General features: G+C 42.5%; 1 protein-coding gene and 1 pseudogene across 2 annotated transcripts in view; both read right to left on the reverse strand.

Moving 5' to 3' along the window:
* Positions 1 to 9,439: 9,439 nt before the first annotated feature.
* LOC122744537 lies at positions 9,440 to 10,713 on the reverse strand (annotated as a pseudogene).
* A 5,986-nt stretch (positions 10,714 to 16,699) lies between these two features.
* ACAD10 (acyl-CoA dehydrogenase family member 10) overlaps positions 16,700 to 21,498 on the reverse strand; it is a 51,187-nt gene continuing 46,388 nt past the window's right edge. Inside the window, exons 19-22 of one of the 2 annotated variants that reach the window (XM_043978134.1) lie at positions 20,952 to 21,124; positions 18,942 to 19,085; positions 18,121 to 18,198; positions 16,700 to 17,510 (exon numbers count right to left, since the gene is read on the reverse strand). In XM_043978134.1, coding sequence (XP_043834069.1) covers positions 17,376 to 17,510; positions 18,121 to 18,198; positions 18,942 to 19,085; positions 20,952 to 21,124 — 530 coding nt within the window. In that variant the 3' untranslated portion in view covers positions 16,700 to 17,375. Of the gene's footprint in view, positions 17,511 to 18,120; positions 18,199 to 18,941; positions 19,086 to 20,951; positions 21,146 to 21,498 lie in introns of both variants that reach the window. The other variant, XM_043978133.1, reaches the window with a different exon arrangement.

Below are 21,498 nucleotides of genomic sequence, written 5' to 3' on the forward strand. Positions count from 1 at the left end.
ACTAACAAAAAAATTATGCTTCAGTCTGTATTCAGATGCCATCAGTTCTTTCTCTGTAGATGGACTGCACTTTTCATAAGTCCTTCAGAGTTGTCTTGGATCATTGTATTGCTGAAAATAACTAAGTCATTCACAGAAGAACATTTTACAATATTGCTGTTATTTTTTATATAGTACATTTCATTTTGCATCAGCTCATGTAAGTCTTTCCAGGTTTTTCTGAGAGCATCCTGCTCATCATTTCTTTTTTTTTTCAATTAATAAAGTATTTTATTTTTTCCATTACATGTAAAGATAGTTCTCAACTTTTGTTTATACAAGCTTTACAATTTCAGATTTTTCTCCCTCCCTCCCCTCCCTCCCCCCTCCCCTAGACAGCAGGTAATCTGATATAGGTTATATATATATATATATATATATATATATATATATATATATATATATATACACACACACATATAATAACATTAAACATATTTCTGCATTAGTCATGTTATAAGAGAAAAAATCAGAGCAATGATAAAAAACCTCAAAATAGAAAAAAATAACAGCACCAAAAACAAAAGAAATAGTATGGTTCATTCAGCATCTATACTCCGCAGTTCTTTTTTTTTTCCTTGGATTTGGAGATCCTCTTCCATCACAAGTTCCCTGGAACTCTTCTGTGCCATTGCATTGGTGAGAAGAATATAGTCCATCACAGTAGATCAACACTCATTGTTGGTGATACTGTGTACAATGTTCTTCTGGTTCTGCTCATCTCACTCATCATCAGCTCATGCAAGACCCTCCAGGTTTCTCTGAACTCCTCCTGCTCATCATTTCTTATAGCACAATAGTGTTCCATCATAATCTCATCCCATAATTTGTTCGGCCATTCCTCAATTGATGGGCATCTCCCCAATTTCGAATTCAACTTTTAAAAAAAATCTCTTTTAGGATACCAACCTAGTAATGGTATTACTAGGTCAAAGAGTATACATGGTTTTATAGTCCTTTGTCCATAGTTCCAAATCGCTCTACAGAATGGTTGAATCAGTTTACAACTTTACCAAGAATGTATTAATGTCTCATTTTCACCATATCCCCTACAACATTTGTCATTTTCCTCTGCGGTCCTATTATTCAGTCTAGTAGGTATGAAATAATACCCAGAATTGTTTTGACCTGAAACTCTCCAACCGATAGTGAGTTAGAGCATTTTTTCATATGGCTATAGGTGGTTTTGATTATTTCATTTGAAAACTTCATGTCTTTTGATCACCTATCTATTGGAGAATGGCTCTTATTTTAACAAATTTGACTCAGTTCTCTATGATAACACTGCTATTTTAACCAGAGATATCATGGCCTATTCTTGATGAATCTGAATTCTGTATTTCACCAACTATCCCTTTGATAATTTATTCTATGATTTTGCTGATTTCTAAGATGTAAATGCTAACTCTGAAAATTTACCAATTGACTTGTGAAAGCCAATTTGAACTGACTTCAGCACACCCCTGTCCCTATCCCACAAAAGAGGGCAGACACTGGTTTTGACAAATTAAGCAAATGAAAGGAGGAAGAAAGAGGCATAGAAAACTTTAAGAGATTTTCATGTTCCTTTCTCAGAGCAGGACAAATCTAAAAGAAAGATAAACTAAATGGGAAAAAGTAAGCTAAAGAAAGTATTAGAGAATTTAGACATGTCATCTCTCCAGAGAAAACATTTAAGAATATGCATATTTTTCAGCACCATCTGGCACTTTTACAAAAATGGACCATGTGATAGAGTACAAAGAAATTGTGCATTGTTTTTAGTAATACTAGACATCCTTTATAGATCATAATACAATGAAATAACAATATGGGAAACTTTAGTAAAGCATATAGATCTAAATGGAGATGTGATAATGACATCTTAAATAACAAATGACTCAGGTAACAAATAGCAAAAACAATTTTAAATTATGAGAAAGAAAATAACAATGAAATAATGTATCCAAAGCTCTGGGAAGTAGCTAAAGCAACCTTAGATGAGGCAACATTTTCAGAGGAAAAAATTTATCTTGGAAAACATATGTTAATAAAATTGAAAAAAAAATTAATGAACTAAGTATATAACTTTTACAACTAGAAAATTAACAATAAACAAACCTAAAATAAGCACAATAGATGACATCTTGAAAATCAAATAAATAAAATCAAGAATAATAAGAGAGGGGGCAGCTAGATGGCGCAGTGGTAAAGCAGGGGCCCTGGATTCAGGAGTACCTGAGTTCAAATCTGGCTTCAGACACTTGATACTTACTAGCTGTGTGACCCTGGGCAAGTCATTTAACCCTCATTGCCCTGCAAAAAAAAAAGAAGAAGAAGAAGAAGAAGAATAGGAGAAACAAAACTAAAATCTAATTATTTTAGGAGACTAAAAAAAATGAACAAATCTTTAGCTAATTTAATCAAGAAGAAGGGAAAGGAAAATCACATTACCAAGCAATAAAGGGAAAGGAGAAGAGATTATGTATTTATATAATGCTTACTATGTGCCAGGCACTCTTTTAAGCATTTTACAATTATTATCTCATTTGATCCTCACAATAACCTTGGAAGTTAGTGCTCTTATTATCACCATTTTATAGATAAAGAAACTGAGGAAAACAGAGGTTCAGTGACTTGCCTAGGGTCACACAGCTAGTAAGTGTCTGAGGTAGGATATGAACTCCATTCTTCCTGACTCCTGGCCCAGCACTCCATCCATAGCAACATCTAGCTTCCCCCAACAAAGAAGGATAAAGACAAAGCTAAAATCTAGCATTATCTCAATGGAGAAACACTAGTGGCTTTCCCAATAAATACATGAATAAGGCAATTAACCAACCAGCAAGCATTTATTATGGACTTAAAGATTAACTATGTGTCAACCATTGCCTGAAGTGGACTACAAAGAAGAAAGTGAAACAATCTTTGTCTTCATGGAGCTTCTGTGCTTTTTGGTTTTTCTTTCTTTTTTTCTTGTGGGGCAATGAGGGTTAAGTGACTTGCCCAGGGTCACACAGCTAGTATGTGTCAAGTGTCTGAGGCCAGATTTGAAATCAGGTCCTCCTGAATTCAGGGCCGGTGCTTTATCCACTGTGCCATCTAGCTGCCCCCCTGTCATCTTCTTTTTAAATTTTCTACAGTTTGGCTTCTGACCTCAGCATTCAACTGAAAATGTTCTCTCCAAAGTTACCAATGCTCTTTCTCCTTCTTTAAACTTTTATCGACTTGTTTTGGTTTTGCATAACCAACATTTCAAGACCAAGTCCACTTTTGAGAGGTCTCATAACAAAACAGTTAAGTATGATAATAATATTTACTTCACTATCAGTTTAAATGTCTTTACTTTTTTCAATAAAGACTGCTTTGACTGCCTTCTCAAAATTTTGAAATGTTGTTTCATTGTTGTCATTATGTTTAATGTCTCTCAGACCAGAGGAAGGCATCCTCAGATTTCACTGAGGATTTTTAAAAATTCAATTTATTTTCAGATCAACATTCCTACCACTTCCCCCTCTACCTTCTTCTCCATTGAGAAAGGAAGAAAAAATAAAACAAAACCATTACAAACATGCATAGTCAAGCAAAAAAAATTCTCACATTGACCATGTCTAAAAAAATATGCTTCAATCTGCCCTCTGATTTTATCACATGTCTATCTGGAAATGAGTAGCATGTTTCACGACTAGTTCTCTGAACTGTGGTTTGTTTTTCTCCAATTATTTTAAATCTATCTTTATTCGTGTAAACAGTGTTTTGTAATCGTGTTCATAGAGTTCCTGTGTATGTATCTTGGCAGGCAAACTCCTATCTGTTGTTATTTTATTTTATTTTCGGGGGGCAGGGCAATGAGGGTTAAGTACTTGCCCGGAGTCACACAGCTAGTAAGTGATATAGTTGGGTGGGTTTTTGTTGTTTTTGTTGTTGTTGTTTTCGGTTTTTGCGGGGCAATGGGGGCTAAGTGATTTGCCCAGAGTCACACAACTAGTACATGTCAAGTGTCTAAAGACGAATTTGAACTCAGGTCCTCCTGAATCCAGGGCCAGTGCTTTATCCACTGTGCCACCTAGCTGCCCCCATGATGTAGTTATTTTAAATGGCATTTCTCTTTCTAGCTTTTCCTGCTGGATGTTGATGGTAATATACCATGATAATGATTTGTGTAGGTTTGTTTTACATCCTACAACTTTGCTGAAGTTGTTCATTGTTTCTATTAATTTTTTAGTTGACTCTTTTGGGTTCTCTAAGTACACCATCATATCATCTACAAAGGTAATAATTTTGTTTCTTCTTTGCCTATGATTATTCTTTCAATTTTTTCTTGTCTTATTGCTATAGCTAATATTTCTGGTACCCCATGGAATAGTAATGATGATAATGGACATCCTTGCTTTCCCCTTGACCTTAGTGAAAAGCACTCTAGCTTATCCCCATTACAGGTAATGCTGACTCTTGGTTTTTGATAGATTCTATTTATTAAGGAAAGTTCCATTTATTGGTATACTTTCTAGTGTTTAAAACAGGAATGAATATTGTTATCTTGTTGAAAGCTTTTTCTGAATCAATTGACAATCATACAATATTGCTGTTACTGGGTACAATGTCCTTCTGGTTCTGCTCACTTCATTCTGTATCAGTTCTTGTAAATCTTTCCAGGTTTTTCTGAGAGCATCTTGCTCATCATTTCTTATAGCACAATGATATTCCATCACAATAATATACCACGACTTGTTCAGCCATTCCTTAATCAATGGGCATCCAGAATTTCATTCTTGAGAACCTTCTGTCCTTCTTGGGATAACTTTTGCTGTATGAGTTTTTGCATGTTTGCCCTGGGATGGGTCTTAGAATACAGAATCCCTAGAATGTTTATTCTTCCAGGGACCTTAAAGGATAGAATGTCAGATCTAGGAGGAGCCTCAGAACATATGACCTCTGAGTTGAGAAGAGACATCAAAATATAAAATATCAGGATTGGGTTGGGCCTTAGTAGACAGAACTAGAAGACAGTCCAACTTCCTCATCTTGCAGAAGAGAAAACAGGCCCAAAGAAGCAAACTTGACCAAGGTCCATAAGTTTAGCAGAGTAGTAATTGTTGGACTAGAGTCATTCCCTTAGGGCTGGACATGTACTTTGCCTCTTCTGGCAAGACATGTGAACTGGCCCCTTGCTAAAGGTCATGTATGACCAGCGACTCCTGGTTGGTCTCCTGCTCCCTGTGCCTGGGGGGTTGTGTTCTCTCTCATGATCAAGAGAGAACACTCAGCCTTCCTCTGGGGACCTAGCCAATGCCAATAAGTGAAATTCCTCCTTGTATATATTCCTACTGTATAGAATTCTAGATTTAGAGTTAGGAGGGATCTCAGCCATCTCCACCATGGTAGAGCCAAACTCAGATAGAAAGGGGGCTCCCTAAACCATACATCAGGATCCCTGTGAGGGCACATATTAGTTTTTAAATGTAATATTATATGTAATAACTTAAAATGTAATATTATTTCTGTTTTATTGTTTTTAAATTTATTTCATTAAATACTTTTCAAATATGTTTTAATCTGGTTCAGGTATACTTCTGGAATGTTGTGGTTCCACGTGCCCACCTCCCACACAGATGTGTTATTTGACACTTCTGATATAATCCAAACCTATCATTTTATTCTGACAGAGGTGACACCCAAGGAAAGAAACTGACATGCCTAAGAAAATTGACTTCCTCAAGGTCTTGAGCAGCTAGGTAGGTCAGGGGGATAGAATGCTCAGGCCTGGAATCAGGAAGACCCAAATTCAAATTGATCCTCAGACACTAGCTGTAGAACCCTGGGTAAGTCACGTCATCCTGTTTGCCTCAGTTTCCTCATCTATAACATGAGCCAGAGAAGAAAATGGTAAACCACACTAGGATCTTTGCCAAGAAAACCCCAAATGGGGTCACGAAGAAGAACTGGACAGAACTGAAAATTACTAAGTAACAACAAGGCTTCATAAATTGAAAGTAACAAAGTTGGGTTGTTGGTCCAGGGAAGCTCTAAGTAAGCTTTTAAAACATTACACAGGGGGCAGCTAGATGGCACAGTGGATAGAGCACCGGCCCTGGAGTCAGGAGTACCTGAGTTCAAATCCAGCCTCAGACACTTAACACTTACTAGCTGTGTGACCCTGGGCAAGTCACTTAGCCCCAATTGCCTCACTAAAAAAAAAAAAAACATTACACAGATATGATCTGCTATTATTAGTCCGACGACTTATCTCCAAGGCAGGCACAGAACAAAACTGCTACTTGTAACCAGCTTCCTGCCACCTTCCCCAGATCCTCTATCAAGGAAGGAGCTGACTCAGAATTGAGGAGGGAGGATTGGGCCCTTGAATTCCAAACAGTTTATTCTTTCATGTTATCTCCAGCCTTTGGCTTTGAGATGCTTCCGAACATTGTCCATGCCTTTGTTGCTCTCAAATCTAGCTCATCCGACTTCTGAAAGAGGAAATAGCAAAAATCTTCCCCTAGGTCTCTGGAACCACAGATTCCTTTTTTTGTTTGTTTGTTTTTTAGTGAGGCAATTGGGGTTAATTGACTTGCCCAGGGTCACACAGCTAGTAAGTGTTAAGTGTCTGAGGCCGGATTTGAACTCAGGTCCTCCTGACTCCAGGGCCGGTGCTCTATCCACTGCTCCACCTAGCTGCCCCTGGAACCACTGATTCCTAATGAGTTTAAAATGGGGAAAGGGGAATAGTAATAAAACTCACATTTCTATAACAATTTATGTTTCTGTAAAGCATTTTGAAGCATGATTGTATCTGATGCTCATAACCTCCCTGAGGGTTAGATTCTCATGTTATCCCCAGTTACAGATGGGGAAATTGAGGCACAGAGAGGCTCATGGGATTACAAATTTAAAACTGGAGGAGAGTGTAGAGATCAAGGGGTCCAACCCTCTCGTTTTATCCCTTCAGATGAGGAAACTGAAAACAAGATCACATAGCTACTTGAACCTAGGTCTTCCTCACTTCTAGTCCCACACACTTACAACCTTGAAGTTCTATGATTTGAATCATGAATCTCTCTGTTTCTGTTGCTCAGAATTTCTTCTTGAAAAGTTTAGGAGCAGAGAAAAGGACACTTCAAAACTAATTCCTTTTTTAAAAAAAATATACTATTTATTTTTCCCCAATTACATGTTTAACAATTTTTAACATTTTAAAAAAAGTTTTGAGTTCCAAATTCTACCCCTTCCTTCCCTCACCCCCTTCCTGGGACAGTAAGTAATTCTCTATAATTTATAGATGATGCAGAGCTAATTTCTTAATCTTTTCTCTGAGTTGTCTGAGAGATTTAGTGTAGACTTTTCAGCCTTGGTCCTTCCTCAAATTTACATAGATATTTGTTTTTGTGTAATGCCTTATCCAGTAACCATCAAGTTATTCGCACTCTGCAGAGGTAGAATCAGTGGACCAGTGACAATGGGTAGAAGGCATTCTTTGTTAGAGGGCACTAGAGCCAGTTTCTTGGAGTCACACCCAGATGTTATTATTGGGAGCCTTACCTAGCAATATGCCTGGAACTCGATCAATCAGATTTTATCTTTCAGCACTACGTGGGACCAAATGGCTGATTGCGTCTAAAGCTGCTTTAGTCTCCAGCTGATGCCATACAAGACAATAGGGCTCAGAGCTGGAAATCAAGCCAACAGGATTTATTAAATGCCTACTGTGCAGCAAATGAGGCAGCTAGGTGGTGTTATAGTACACAGAGCACTGGATTTGGAATCGGGAAGACTCATCTTCCTGAGTTCAAATCCAGCCTCTGATACTTATTAGTGGTATCCCTGGTCAAGTCACTTAACCCTGTTTGCTTCAGTTTCCTCATTTGTAAGATGAGCTGGAGAAGGAAATAGCAAACCACTCCAGTATCTTTGCCAAGAAAATGCCAAATGGGATCAAGGAGAGTCAGATATGACCGAAACAACTGAGCAACAACAGACAATGCCGTCAATATTGTACTGAGCTGGAGATGCAGAAATAGGCAAAACCAGTCCCTGTCCTCAAAGAGATTCCACTTTAATGGGGGAGACAACATCATTGGAGGTAATTTCAGGGGAAAGGCATTAGCAGCTTAAGGGACATAGAGTCAATCAGCCAATAAGCATTTTATCGAGTGCCCTCTATGTACCAGGCTGTGTGCTGAGTCAGTAGAAGCCATCTAGTCCAACCCCTCATTTGATAAGGAAAATGAGGATAAACATACCCAGCCTTCAGATAACACTTTAAGATTTGCAAATCTCTTTACATGTTATCTCATATGGTCTTTCCGTCAACGTTTGTGAGGTAGATGCTATTATTATTCCCTATTTTACAAATAAGAAAATGAGGCTAAGGTCAAACAATTTGATCATTGTGATGTAGCTAGCAAATACCTTTGGAAGAATTTGAACTCTGGTCTTCCTGACTCCAAATCTAACACTATCTACCATGCCATCCAGCTGCCTTGGTGTGGCTACAATGACTTACCCAAAATCATATAGGTAAGTAATTATGATGTTGAGTCTTTTCAGTCCTATCTGACTCTTCACGACCCCATTTGGGGTTTTTGGGGCAAAGATACTGGAGTGGTTTGCCATCTACTTCTCCAGATCATTTACAGATGACAAAACTGAGGCAAACAGGGTCTAATGATTTTTCCAGGGTCACACAGCTATTAAGTGTCTGAGGCCAAATTTTTTGTTTTGTTTTGTTTTGTTTTTAATCCTACCTAAGATTCTGTTTATTCATCTTTTTATACTTCTCTTGAGTCTTGTATTTGAAGATCAAATTTTCTGTTCAGTTCTGGTCTTTTCTTGAGGAAACCTTGGAAGTCCCCAATTTCATTGAATATCCATCTTTTCCCTTAAAGATAATGATCAGTTTTGCTGGGTAGTTGATTCTTGGCTGTAATCCAAGCTCCTTTACCTTCTGGAAAATCATATTCCAAGCCTTGTGATCCTTTATTGTTGAAGCTGCCAGATCCTGTGTAAGTCTGACCGTGGCTCCATGATATTTAAATTGTTTCTTTCTGGCTGCTTGTAGTATTTTCTCCTTCACCCGATAATTTTGGAATTTGGCTACAATATTCCTTGGAGGTTTCCTTTTGGGGTCTCTTTCAGGAGGTGATCTATGGAGTCTTTCAATGATGATTTTATCTTTTAATTCTACAATATCAGGGCAGTTCTCCTTGATAGGAATATGGTGTCTAGACTCTTTTTTTGATCATGGCTTTCAGGTAGTCCAACAATTCTTAAATTATCTCTCCTGGATCTATTTTCCAGGTAAGTTGTCTTTCCAATGAGGCATTTCACATTTTCTTCTATTTTTTCAGTCTTTTGATTCTGCTTGACAGATTCTTAGTGTCTCATGGTGTCATTAGTTTCCATCTGCCCAATTTTAATTTTTTTATATGTAATATGCTTTTAATGGCATCATATCTAACACATACATTATTTTCTTCAACTTCATTCTTATATTATGCTGTCTTTTAACAAGTTTATAGTCTAGTTTATATTCCAACTTCTTAGAATCAGCCACTTTTCTGACTGCTTTCATGAAATCTTCCTGTACTACAAAATCATGATCAGCACAAATTGCAAACATACCTGCTTCCATGCAAACATTTCTCAGATCTGCTCCATTAAAGTCATCTGAGAGTTTCACAATTGCTTCATAATCTGTTACAGCATGTTTTGTGATAAGACCTGCATGAACCTGCAATATGTCTAATCTTGCTTGTTCATATGGTAAATCAATATATATTTTTCTATCTAATCTTCCTAGATACAACAAAGCAGGATCCAACATGTCTGGTCTGTTTGTAGCCATAATCATTTTTATTCTGTGTAAAATATCAAATCCTTCCACCTGATTCAGTAACTCCATTAGAGTTCTCTGAATTTCTCTATCAGCTGAATTACCCTCAGAAAAATGATGGCCACCAACAGCATCTATATCATCCATGAAAATGATACATGGTTGGTTATCCCTGGCATAATTGAACATTTCTCTGATCAAACGAGCACTTTCACCAACGTACTTGTCTACAATAGAACTGGATACAACCTTTAAAAAATTGTAATCCAGATGGCTAGCAACAGCTCTTGCCAAGTGTTTTTCCTATTCCTGGTGATCCATATAGCAAACAACCTTTTGGAGATGTTATTCCTACATGCTGGATTAACTCAAGGTTTGTAAGGGTTAATTCTATTACCTCTCTTAATTCTCTGATTTGTTCAGAGAGCCCTCCAATCTCAGAATAAGAAACATTCCCAGGGGCCTCATGAGACATGTTGTAAACCAGTGGATCAACTTCTCTCAGCAAGTATCTCATGATAGTGTAGTCATATCCAGAGCAATTCTTGTCCCTGGCTTCCACTTACTTTTGTCGAGCTGACACCGACAACCCACAACATATCTTGGTCCATTGGTTGCTTTAACAATGAAATTTTCTTCTGTTAATTGTTTTAGCACTTCACAATCTGGCCAACACTTCACAAAGCCTTCAGATAATTTTCAGACTTTTCATACTGCTTGGTAAGCTCTTTCAACTGTTCTCTTAACTCTTTGAGGCATCCATTGTGCTCCAGCAGCTTCTTACAGTAGTCCTGAAGAGCTTTATCTCTCGGGTCTGCCATGATGAAAAGATACCTTTCATAGGGGATGCTGAGAATGTCCATGGCCGCCAGGGTCGGGGTAGAAGGGTGGGGACCCCAATTTTAATTTTTAAGGCATTATTTTCCTCAGTAAGCTTTTGTGCCTCCTTTTCATTTGGCCAATTGAATTTTGGGGGGGTGGGGCAATGAGGGTTACATGACTTGCCCAGGGTCACACAGCTAGTGTCAAGTGTCTGAGGCTGGATTTGAACTCAGGTCTTCCTGAATCCAAGGCTGGTGCTTTATTTACTACACCACCAACTGCCCCTGCCAATTGTATTTTTCAAGGAATTTTGTTTTCTTCAGTCAATTTTTGTGTTTCTTTTTTCAATTTAACTCTCATTTCTTTTCCCATGTTTTCTTCTACCTCTCTCATTTGATTTTTTTCCATAAAAGTATTTTATTATTTTCCAGTTACATGTAGAGATAGTTTGCAACATTTGTTTTTATAAGATTTCTAGTTTCAATTTTTTCTCCCTCCCTCCCCAAGACAGCAAGCAATCCGATATAGGTTATATATGTACAATCACAGCATTAGTCATGCTGTGCAAGAAGAATCAGAGCAAAAAGGAAAAACCTCAAAAAAGAAAAACAAAACAAAAAATAGAGACAGTATGGTTCGATTTGCATCTATATTCCATAGTTCTTTTATTTCTGGATTGGAGAGCATTTTCCATCATGAATCCTTTGGAACTATCTTGGACCATTGTATTACTGAGAAGAGTCAAGTCTATCACAGTTGATCAACACACAATGTTGTTGATACTGTGTACAATGTTCTCCTGGTTCTGCTCATCTCACTCAGCATCAGTTCATGTAAGTCCTTCCAGGTTTCTCTGAAATCTGCCTCTCATTTGATTTTTTTTTTGCAGGGCAATGAGGGTTAAGTGACTTGCCCAGGGTCACACAGCTAGTTAAGTGTCAAGTGTCTGAGGCTGGATTTGAACTCAGGTCCTCCTGAATTCAAGGCCAGTGCTTTATCCACTGCACCACCTAGCTGCCCCCTCATTTGATTTTTAAAGGCCTTTTTGAGCTCTTCCAAGAAGACTTTTTGGTCTTGACACCAGATTATTTTCCCACTTGAGGCTTAACATGTGGACATTTTGACAGTATTGTCCTCATCTGAGTTTGTGTTTTGGTCTTCCCTTCCACCATAGAAGCTATCTATGGTAAGGGTCCTTTTTTGTTTCTTACTCATATTGTAGCCTATTTTTAAAATTAGAAAGTTGAGGTCTGCTTCTGGGGAACAGGGGATACTGTTGCAAGCTTCTTGTGCTGAGGGATAGGGATTTGGAGAGCATTTTCTATAATGAGTCCTTTGGAACTATCTTGGACCATTGTATTGCTGAGAAGAGTCAAGTCTATCACAGTTGATCAACAGACAATGTTGTTGATACTGTGTACAATATTCTCCTGGTTCTGCTCATCTCACTCATCATCAGTTCATGCACGTCCTTCCAGGTTTCTCTGGAATCCTCCTGCTCATTGTTTCTTACAGCACAATAGTATTCCATTACATTCATATGCCACAGCTTGTTCAGCCATTCCCCAGTTGATGGGCAACTCCTCAATTTCCAATTCCTTGCCACCACAAAAAGAGCAGCTATAAATATTTTTGTACATGTGGGTCCTTTTCCCTTTTTTATGATGTCTTTGGGGAAAAGACCTAATAGTGGTATTTATGGGTCAAAGGGTATGCAAAGCTTTATAGCCCTTTGGGCATAGTTCCAAACTGCTCTCCAGAATAGTTGGATTAGTTCACAGCTCCACCAACAATGCATTAGTGTTCCAATTTTTCCACAGCTTCTCCAACATTTATTATTTTCCTTTTTTGTCATATTGGCCAATCTGATAGGTGTCAGGTGGTACCTCAGAGTTGTTTTAATTTGCATTTCTCTAATCAATAGTGATTTAGAGCATTTTTTCATAAAGCAATAGATAGCTTTCATTTCTTCATCAGAAAACTGCCTGTTGGGGCAGCTAGATGGCGCAGTGGATAAAGCACCAGCCCTGGATTCAGGAGTACCTGAGTTCAGATCCGGCCTCAGACACTTGACACTTACTAGCTGTGTGACCCTGGGCAAGTCACTTAACCCTCATTGCCCCACAAAAAAACCAAAACAAAACAAAACAAAAAAACCAAAAAAAAAAAAAAAAAGAAAGAAAACTGCCTGTTCATATCCTTTGACCATTTCTCAATTGGGGAATGACTTGGGTTCTTATAAATTTGATTTAGTTCTTGATATATTTTAGAAATTAGGCCATTATCAGAAGTACTGGCTATAAAAATTGTTTCCCAATTTTCTGTCTTCCTTCTAATTTTGGATGCATTGTTTCTGTTTGTACAAAAACTTTTTAATTTAATGTAATCAAAATCATCCATTTTGCATTTCATAATATTCTCTATCTCTTGTTTGGTCATAAACTGTTCTCCTTTCCAAAGATCTGAGAGGTAAACTATTCCTTCCTCTCTTAATTTACCTATGGTATCACCTTTTATGTCTAAATCATGTACCCATTTTGACCTTATTTTAGTATAAGGTGTAAGATGTTGGTCTATGCCTAATTTCTGTCATACTCTCTTCCAGTTTTCAAAGCTTTTGTCAAATACTGAGTTCCTATACCAGAAGCTGGAGTCTTTAGGTTTATCAAACAGTTACATTACTAAAGTCATTTACTACTGTGTCCCCTGTGCCTAACCTATTCCTTTGATCCTCCACTCTATATCTTAGCCAGTACCAGATAGTTTTGATGACTGCTGCTTTATAGTAAAGTTTCAGATTTGGTACAGCTGGCCCACCTTCCTGTGCATTTTTTTTTCATTATTTCCCTTGATATTCATGACCTTTTTTTCCAGATGAATTTTGTTATTATTTTTTCTAGCTTTATAAAATAATTTTTAGGTAGTCTGATTGGTATGGCACTGAATAAGTAAATTAATTTAGGCAGAATTATCATTTTTATTATATTAGCTCGCCCTATCCAAGAGCAATTGATATTTTTCCAATTATTTAGATCTGATTTGATTTGCGTGAAGTGTTTTGTAATTGTGTTTATAGCCAATGATGTTTTAATACCTAAATCCAATAGCCTTTTCTCAATTCTCATCTTTCCTGATCTCTCTGCAGCCTTTTTCTCTTGTCAACCACAATCTTTTCCTTGATACTCTACTCTCTAAATTGTCATGACACTGTCCCTCCTGGGTCTCCTATCTCAATCCCCTTGATAGATTTTCATCCAGGTTAGGCTCAATAAGTGATAAACATATCTCCCTCCACTGTCCCCTCACCTCTCCATGGCTCTGTTCTTGGGTCTTCTTCTCTTCTCCTTCTATACTATTTCACTTGGTGAATTCATCATCTCCCATGGATTCAATTATCCCCTCAATATATCACCGGGTGGTAGGTACCATTGTGGCACCATTTTACAGTTGAATAAACTGAGGCAGACTGAGGTTAAGTGACTTGGCCAGGGTCACACAGCTAGTAAGTATGAGGCTGGATTTTGGACTCTTATTGAATCATAGGATCCTGGATCTAGGCAGGCAGCTAGGTAGCACAGTGGATAGAGCACTAGGCCTGGAGTCAGGAAGACCTGAGTTCAAATTTGGCCTCAGACACTCACTAGCTGTGTGACCCTGGGTAAGTCACTTAACCTCAGTGGGCTTCAGGTTCCCCATCTATAAAATGAGCTAGAGGGGGCAACTAGGTGGTGCAGTGGATAAAGCACTGGCCCTGGATTCAGGAGGACCTGAGTTCAAATCTGGCCTCAGACACTTGACACTTGGTAGCTTTGTGACCCTGGGCAAGTCACTTAACCCTCACTGCCTCACCAAAAAAAACCCCAAAAAAACAAAAAGACAAAATGAGCTGGAGAAGGAAATGGCAAACCACTCCTGTATCTTTGCTAAGAAAACCCCAAATGGGGTCACGGGGAGTTAGACACAACCAAAATGACTGAACAACAAGGGCTTAGATAGTGGTTGGCATCTGTCATGAGAGTAGCTACCAGCTTTCACCTGGGGTTTGGCTTCATTAATCTTTGACACCCAAGAGATAGATGGCCCAGGTACCCCTTTGAAGTTACATGCACCCAGGCCAGAGGGCTATAAGTCAGTGATGGGCTTTATGAATTGGGAAGAGGTGGGGGGGGGGGAGTTTCTCCCTTTCTGCTCAAGGTGTGATGGCTTCCACAAAGAAGTAGGTCTTCTCTGCTTACTTACCCAGGTCCCCAAGGTTCCACCTCACCATGAAGGTCTCAGTTTACCACATCACTCTGGAAGATATATACCATATTTGACTTTTAGGCAGGTCTGGGTTTCCAAAAAGTGGGCTAATGGAAATGCTTTCTTATTCTACCCAGAGGTGAATAATCTTCTCATCATTTCAACCGAATATTGTCTTTTCTTTCCTCTAAAAGTGTGGTAGAGTAAATAGGGCCTGGAGTCAGGAGTAGGTTCAAACTCTGCCTCTAGGCAAGTCACATACATTTTTTTTTAGCTTCAGTTTCCTTATCTATAAAATGGGGAGAACAGCATCTGTCTCATAGAGTAGTGAGAATCAAATAAGAAAAGGCACTTTGCAAATGCTTTGCAAATCATGTAAAGCACTTGGCAAATGTTAGTTTATATAGCTCATCTCTAAGTGCCTCAGTTTCCTAATCTGTTAAACAAGAATGATATCTGACTAAATGATATCAATGATATCTGACTAAAGCTTCCTCCAGCCCTAAATCATGATTCTGGGATCTGCTAAGTTCTCAATGGGATGAGATCTTTGTTGGTGAAGGAAGTTACCACGTGGGAAGTTCCCACATTGATGAACTTACAGGAGTCTTTTGTATAGTCAGGTTAACAAGTTCAAAGCAAGCAAAGCAGAGAAGGAGGTGGCTGTGGAGTTCCAGGGAGCGCTGAATAGTAGAACAATTGCTATTAGCTCAGTTTTACAAAAGAGGAAACTGAGGCTCAGAGAAATGAAGAGACTCAACCTGGATCACACAACTGGCAATACTAAGATTTTTTTTTGTGGGGCAATGAGGATTAAGTGACTTGCCCGGGGTCACACATCTACCAAGTGTCAAGTGTCTGGGGCCAGATTTGAACTCAGGTCCTCCTGAATCCACGGCCGGTGCTTTATCTACTGCCCCACCTAGCTGCCCCAAATTATTAACAATTTTCCTTTGGGACCATCTTTCTTTTTTTTTTGTGAGGCAGGTGGGGTTAAGTGACTTGCCCAGAGTCACACAGCTAGTAACTGTCAAGCATCTGAGGCCAGATTTGAACTCAGGTACTCCTGACTCCAGGGCCAGTGCTCTACCTAGCTGCCCCCAATACTAAGATTTGAACCTAGGTCTGCTGGCTCCAATCCCGGTGTTCTTTTCTCCTCTACCATTCGACCCCTCATGTGCCAAAAACAATGATTTCTATGATGGCATTCATCACGAACATTGGGATAGCTGGGTGGCACAAGGAATAGAGCATTGGGCCTAGAGTCAGGAAAACCTGAGTTCAAATCCAGCCTCATACACTTCCTAGCTGTGTGACCCTGGGCAAGCCACTTCACCCTGTTTGCTTCAGTTTCCTCAACTGTAAAATGTGAATAAAAACCCCTGTGGTAGCCACCCCCCAGGGTTATTGGGAAGATCAGATAGGCATGTTTTCCCAGTGACTTGTTGAGGATACAAATCAGAAAGTAAGAAAGTCTCTGCTGGCCGAAGAAAGAGAGTATGGAGGTGAGGGAGAATGTTGGCCATGCAAGAGTCTTTTGGTCTGGGGCAGTCCTTGGACCGGCCTTTTCCAGACAGCAGTGATGGGACTGGATAGAAGTTCTCAGAGCAGGAGGTAGAAGGGGGAGGAGGATTGAGATGAAGGTGCAAGGTTCAAAGGATTGCAGGGTTGGGGAGCAGGGCTTCTGGAGGTCTGGTTGGGGGTGGGGCAATGGAAAGGGCCAGGACCCTGGACAAGTCTCATGTCAAGGGAGGTAAGCAGGCCTGGAGATGAGGGAGACACTACTGCTGACAAAATTAAAATGCTTTATTCTGAAGGTCTTTCAGTTCAAAGATGTGCCCCAAGGCCAAGTGATTCACTTATTTCCTTATTTTTGTAAATCCCCATTCCATTTTTTCTCTAGGCCACACAATTTGGCCTCCCCACAAGAGCCCCTGAAAGGGCTAAGGGACGGTCTCAGGCCACGTTTTAGTTTCCCTCCAGAGCTCCAGTGTCCTTGGACATTCTGCCCCTTCCCCTTGGGCTTAGCCATTCTCTTAGCACGCACTGCAGAAGAGGACACCATGGAGCCAAGGAAGGCACCGGTCTGGCTTGCTGGCCTTATCGGCCTGTCCTTGGTTACATTTTCAGGGCTTTGACGTCCCAGCTCGGCTGGATTCCCAGGCAGGCCCGCAAAGGCCCAAGGCCAGCTTTGGGGCCCCTGCGGGAAGCGAGCGGGGGAGGCCCCAGGCCACAGCCCTGGCCTTCCATGCATTATCAGACCCTGTATTTTTCACAAGGAGTTCTGTAGCCAATCAAAGATCCCAGGGATTGTTCCCAGGCTTGAACACAATGAAAGAGGGGCCCCTCTGAGTCACAGTGGCCATGTTGAATTGTATCCTTCTGAATCCCCAAGCTCCCTAATTCCTCCCACTGTGGCAGGCAGCAGTAGGGCTGCTGCTGCCGCCGCCACTGCCCCAACCTAGCGCTTTAGCTCCATCTTGGCCACTGTGGTCCTATGAACCTCGTCAGGTCCGTCTGCAAGCCGAAGTGCTCTCGCCCAGGAAAAAAACTGGGCCAGGGGAGAATCGTTGTTGAGTCCTGCAGCTCCAAAGGCCTGAAACACAAAGGGAGGGTCCCCTCCAATAAAGCATCTGACAGAGCTCCCCAAGGGGCTCACTGCCATCCAACCTGGGGCTGTCGGGACCTGCCAACATCCTCGTGTGACACAGGAGCAAACTGAGGCCTACACACAGGGGCCAAACGGGGTCAGCAACGGGCAGAGCAGCAGCTGGACCTGAGGTCCTTTGCCTGAAGCCCAGGACACCAAAGACAGTGTCTCTGGTGAATCCCAGTGATAAAAGTCTGGGATGGAGACTGGGAGGGGCCCCAACAGCTTTGTCATTATCTGGTACTTCCTTCACTGAGCAGCCCCGCAGGATAAAATGTCCCCAAGGAAAACGCTCTTTCCCAGGCTGGGGCTGGGAGTGGGGAGCCTTAGATTTGGGAAAGAATTCTACCGTTCACCAGCCTGGACACGTGTGAAGGGGATACGTGCTCTTGGGTAGGAAGCCTTTTAGCTCTCAGTCTGTGACCTAGAATTATGCCCCAATGATCTGGGGCACAGCGAAGGGGAAAGAATCAAAGACTTCCCTTCCCTTGTGCTTTTAAAGCCTGACTATCACAGGTCTAGGCCCATGAGCCAGTCCTCTACGTGCCACACTCACCTGGATAGCGCGGTCAATCACGCGCTGGGCCATGGTCGGAGCCACCATTTTGATCATGGCAATGTCTAACGCGGCTGCCTGGACAAGGCAAGGAAAACCAAGGATGGAGCGGTGAGTGCCCAGGAGGCAGAATCCTGGAAACCACAGCAGCTGAGCTAGAAAGATCAGACTGACTCAGGGAGAGGCGGGATCGGCCTTTCAGTAGCTCCCTCACACCACGGTGCCCAGAATGGAGCACAGTGCCACAGCTGAGGCGTGACAAGGCAGAGGACAGTGGGGCTCTCATTTCTCTTCTGGTCCTAGAAGCTGGGCCCCTTGGAAGGCAGCCTCATATTGAGCTTGTGATCCACTGAAACCCCCAGAGCTTTTTTGGAACTACTGCTAACTAACCACGCCTCACCATTCTTATATGGGTGGACTTGATTCTTTTGTGCCCAAGTATATGACTGTATTTGTATCCCCATTAAATTCTATCTTGGATTCAGTCCAAAGCCCTGGCCCATCAGAATCACTCCATTAGATTAGATATTGACTTCTACATGAGCTGATTTTGTTTTTTTTTTGCAGGGCAATTGGGGTTAAGTGACTTGCCCAGGGTCACACCGCTAGTAAGTGTCAAGTGTCTGAGGCCGGATTTGAACTCAGGTCCTCCTGAATCCAGGGCTGGTGCTTTATCCTCTGTGCCACCTAGCCGCCCCTTAGATATTAACTTTTAGAGAAGAAACCCACCTGTCCTTTCCCAGAGACCCCACTCTGGTCTAAAGGAACCTGCTCTTGGCAATGTAAACTGCATCTTGTCCCCACAGTCTGGAGGCACGCACCTTGTTTCCTGCTACATCCATGAGATGGGCAGCCTTCAGCACGAGGAGTCTAGCCTGATCAATATCAGCCCGGGACCGGGCAATGTCAGCCAAAATTGTGCCCTGCTCTGCCAGAGGCTTCCCAAATGCCACTCGAGACTTCACCTGTGACACAGGGACCCAAGGCCTTGATGAATGTTCATCCAGGGACATATTCTAACCTCTCATGGACCAAGGGAGATGGCAAGACTGGAGATGGGGCATGCACTGAGCAAGCAGGGCAGGGACACCAAAAGAGGGAGGCACACTAGGCCCACAAGCAGGAGAGCCACGCCCGTTTTCAATTCTGCCATGGATGCTGGCCTAAGGCACTCTGGGAGGGGCCGGTGACTTATGGGGCACAGCACTGTCCCCCGCTTTTGGCCCTGCCACCTGAAGGCAAGAACACAGCAGCGGTCTCCTAACACACAGGCGGCCAAACTAGGTTGGGAACAGAGAAGAGCAATGTGTCTGCTCACACTGAGGGGAGGGAGAGCCTTGGCCCCACCTCCACATTAGCTCAGCTCTTTTTAAAAATGATGCTGAGAGGGGAAGTAGGGAAGAGCTCAGGGGCCTGGGTCTGAGCTTGGATGGGAGCAGAGTGACACCAAACATGCTCTGTATGGGGGGGGGGGGAGGGGGGAAGTGGTGTGCGTGTGTGTGCGTGTGTGTGCGCGCGCGCGCGTGTGTGTGTGTGTGTGTGTGTGTGTGTGTGTGTGTGTGTGTGTGTGAGAGATGTACAACCTACTAATGCCCAATGCCGCACTCAGAGGCCCGACCTCCAGGCTGATTGGTCAGTCGAGGCTGTCACTCGAGTGGCAGCTTCATCCTAAAAAAACCGTTTAGAGATCCTGGGAGCTGTGAAGAAAGGCCTCATGGGCCTGTGGAAGGAACCCTGGACCAGAAACATGGCATCCTCAATAGATTCAGAGCTAGAAGGGACCGCGGAGGCCCCCATTTCACAGAGGAGGGGCCTGAGGCCCAAGTGTGCCCTGCTCAAGGGCACAGAAGAGTAAGTGGCAGACCCAGGATTTCATTCATTCCAGCCCTCTGATGCCAAGCCGGAATCCTTTTTATCAGCCCCCTCAGCCTCCTTGCCAGACACTGGCACTGCTGCTGGGTAGTTATATAACCCTGGGCAAGCTCCTTCCTGATCTGGGCTCTGGTTTCTTCAGCTGGCGGAGGGGTGGACAGGCCTCCATGCCCGCCCAAGTCCCTTCCAGCTCTGACAGTCTAGAATCCTCTCTTGTTCTGTGTTCTGAGCACGGGGAGGGGGTGTGGGGGCTGGGAACACAAAAACGTGCACCTGGTCGGGGGGTACACAGAGTTAGGGAGTTAGGGATTTCCTGTATGTTGGGAAAAACTTGAGCAGTTGGGTCAATCTGAGCTAGTCATGGTGAAGATCCGGAAACGACATGGGGAGGTGGTGGTAGAGACATGAGTGGCACCGGTGACACCCGCAGATGAATCCTTCCACCCTTCCCTGTACGGGCTCACTGGTAAGAGGCTCACTGGGTCTCCGGAGCTGGCTTCCTCTGAGAGAGTGATGCCAATGATCTGAACTCTTGTTCCTGGCAAGGGGGCTCACCCAACAGCTCACCCTTCAGCTTCAGGCTTCCAGCTGGCACCAGAGGGATTCCTAGTCCTGGGCTCCAGGCCCAGCAGGGGTAGGAGGAAATCAGGGAGGGCTGCACAGCCCAGGCACTGGGAGCAGGAGCAGCATGGGCTTGTTGGGGCGGGGGGGGGGGGGTCAAGGGGCTAATCTGGCTGCGGCTCCAGGAATAAGGTGGGGGAGCCCCTGGCCCCCTCGGCCTCATCAGAGCCAGGGCCTGTCCTGTGGGGCACAAAGGAAAGGGAAGGAGGCACAGTCTCTCTGTCCCAGGTGTCCAGCTGAGGCCTGGTATCCAACGTGGGGCCAAGCCCCAGACATCTCTCTGGTGCCTCCTCCGCTGATTCTCAAGGAATCCGTGGAGCAGAAGGGGTTCCACTCACCCGCTCCTTCATCAGAGTCAGCGTCCTCTCTGAGTACCCAATCAGCCGCATGCAGTGGTGGATCCTCCCGGGGCCCAGCCTGCCCTGGGCGATTTCAAAGCCTCGGCCTGGACCCAGCACCATGTGATCCTTGGGCACCTGCACATTCTCAAACAGGACCTCCCCATGACCGCCTGCAGAGACAGAAAGGGAACCTAACAGGCCCACAGCTTCTTAGACGAAGGTGATGGGGGACAGGGATCATTCTAGCTGGTTTTATGGCCTTTCTAATTTCTTTCGCTGCTTTGGCCACCTCGTGGGGATGGTTAATTCTGCTTTTACTGAAGCCGAAAACTAAGAGAACAACTAAAGGGGGCGGGCAGATGTCTCCAAGTAAAAACCCAGTAACTCAAGATCAGAGAATCAATTAGACCAAAGGACTCTGGTGCCTTTTATCCCTAAGACCTTCATTTTACAAATGAGGAAAGTGAGGCCTAGAGAGGTGAACTGACCACAATTACCCAGGTAGTAAGTGACCAGGTGGATTCAAATGGTCACTTTGCTGAAG

This window comes from Dromiciops gliroides, chromosome 1, assembly GCF_019393635.1.
Source record: "Dromiciops gliroides isolate mDroGli1 chromosome 1, mDroGli1.pri, whole genome shotgun sequence".
In the NCBI taxonomy this organism is placed as follows: domain Eukaryota; kingdom Metazoa; phylum Chordata; class Mammalia; order Microbiotheria; family Microbiotheriidae; genus Dromiciops; species Dromiciops gliroides.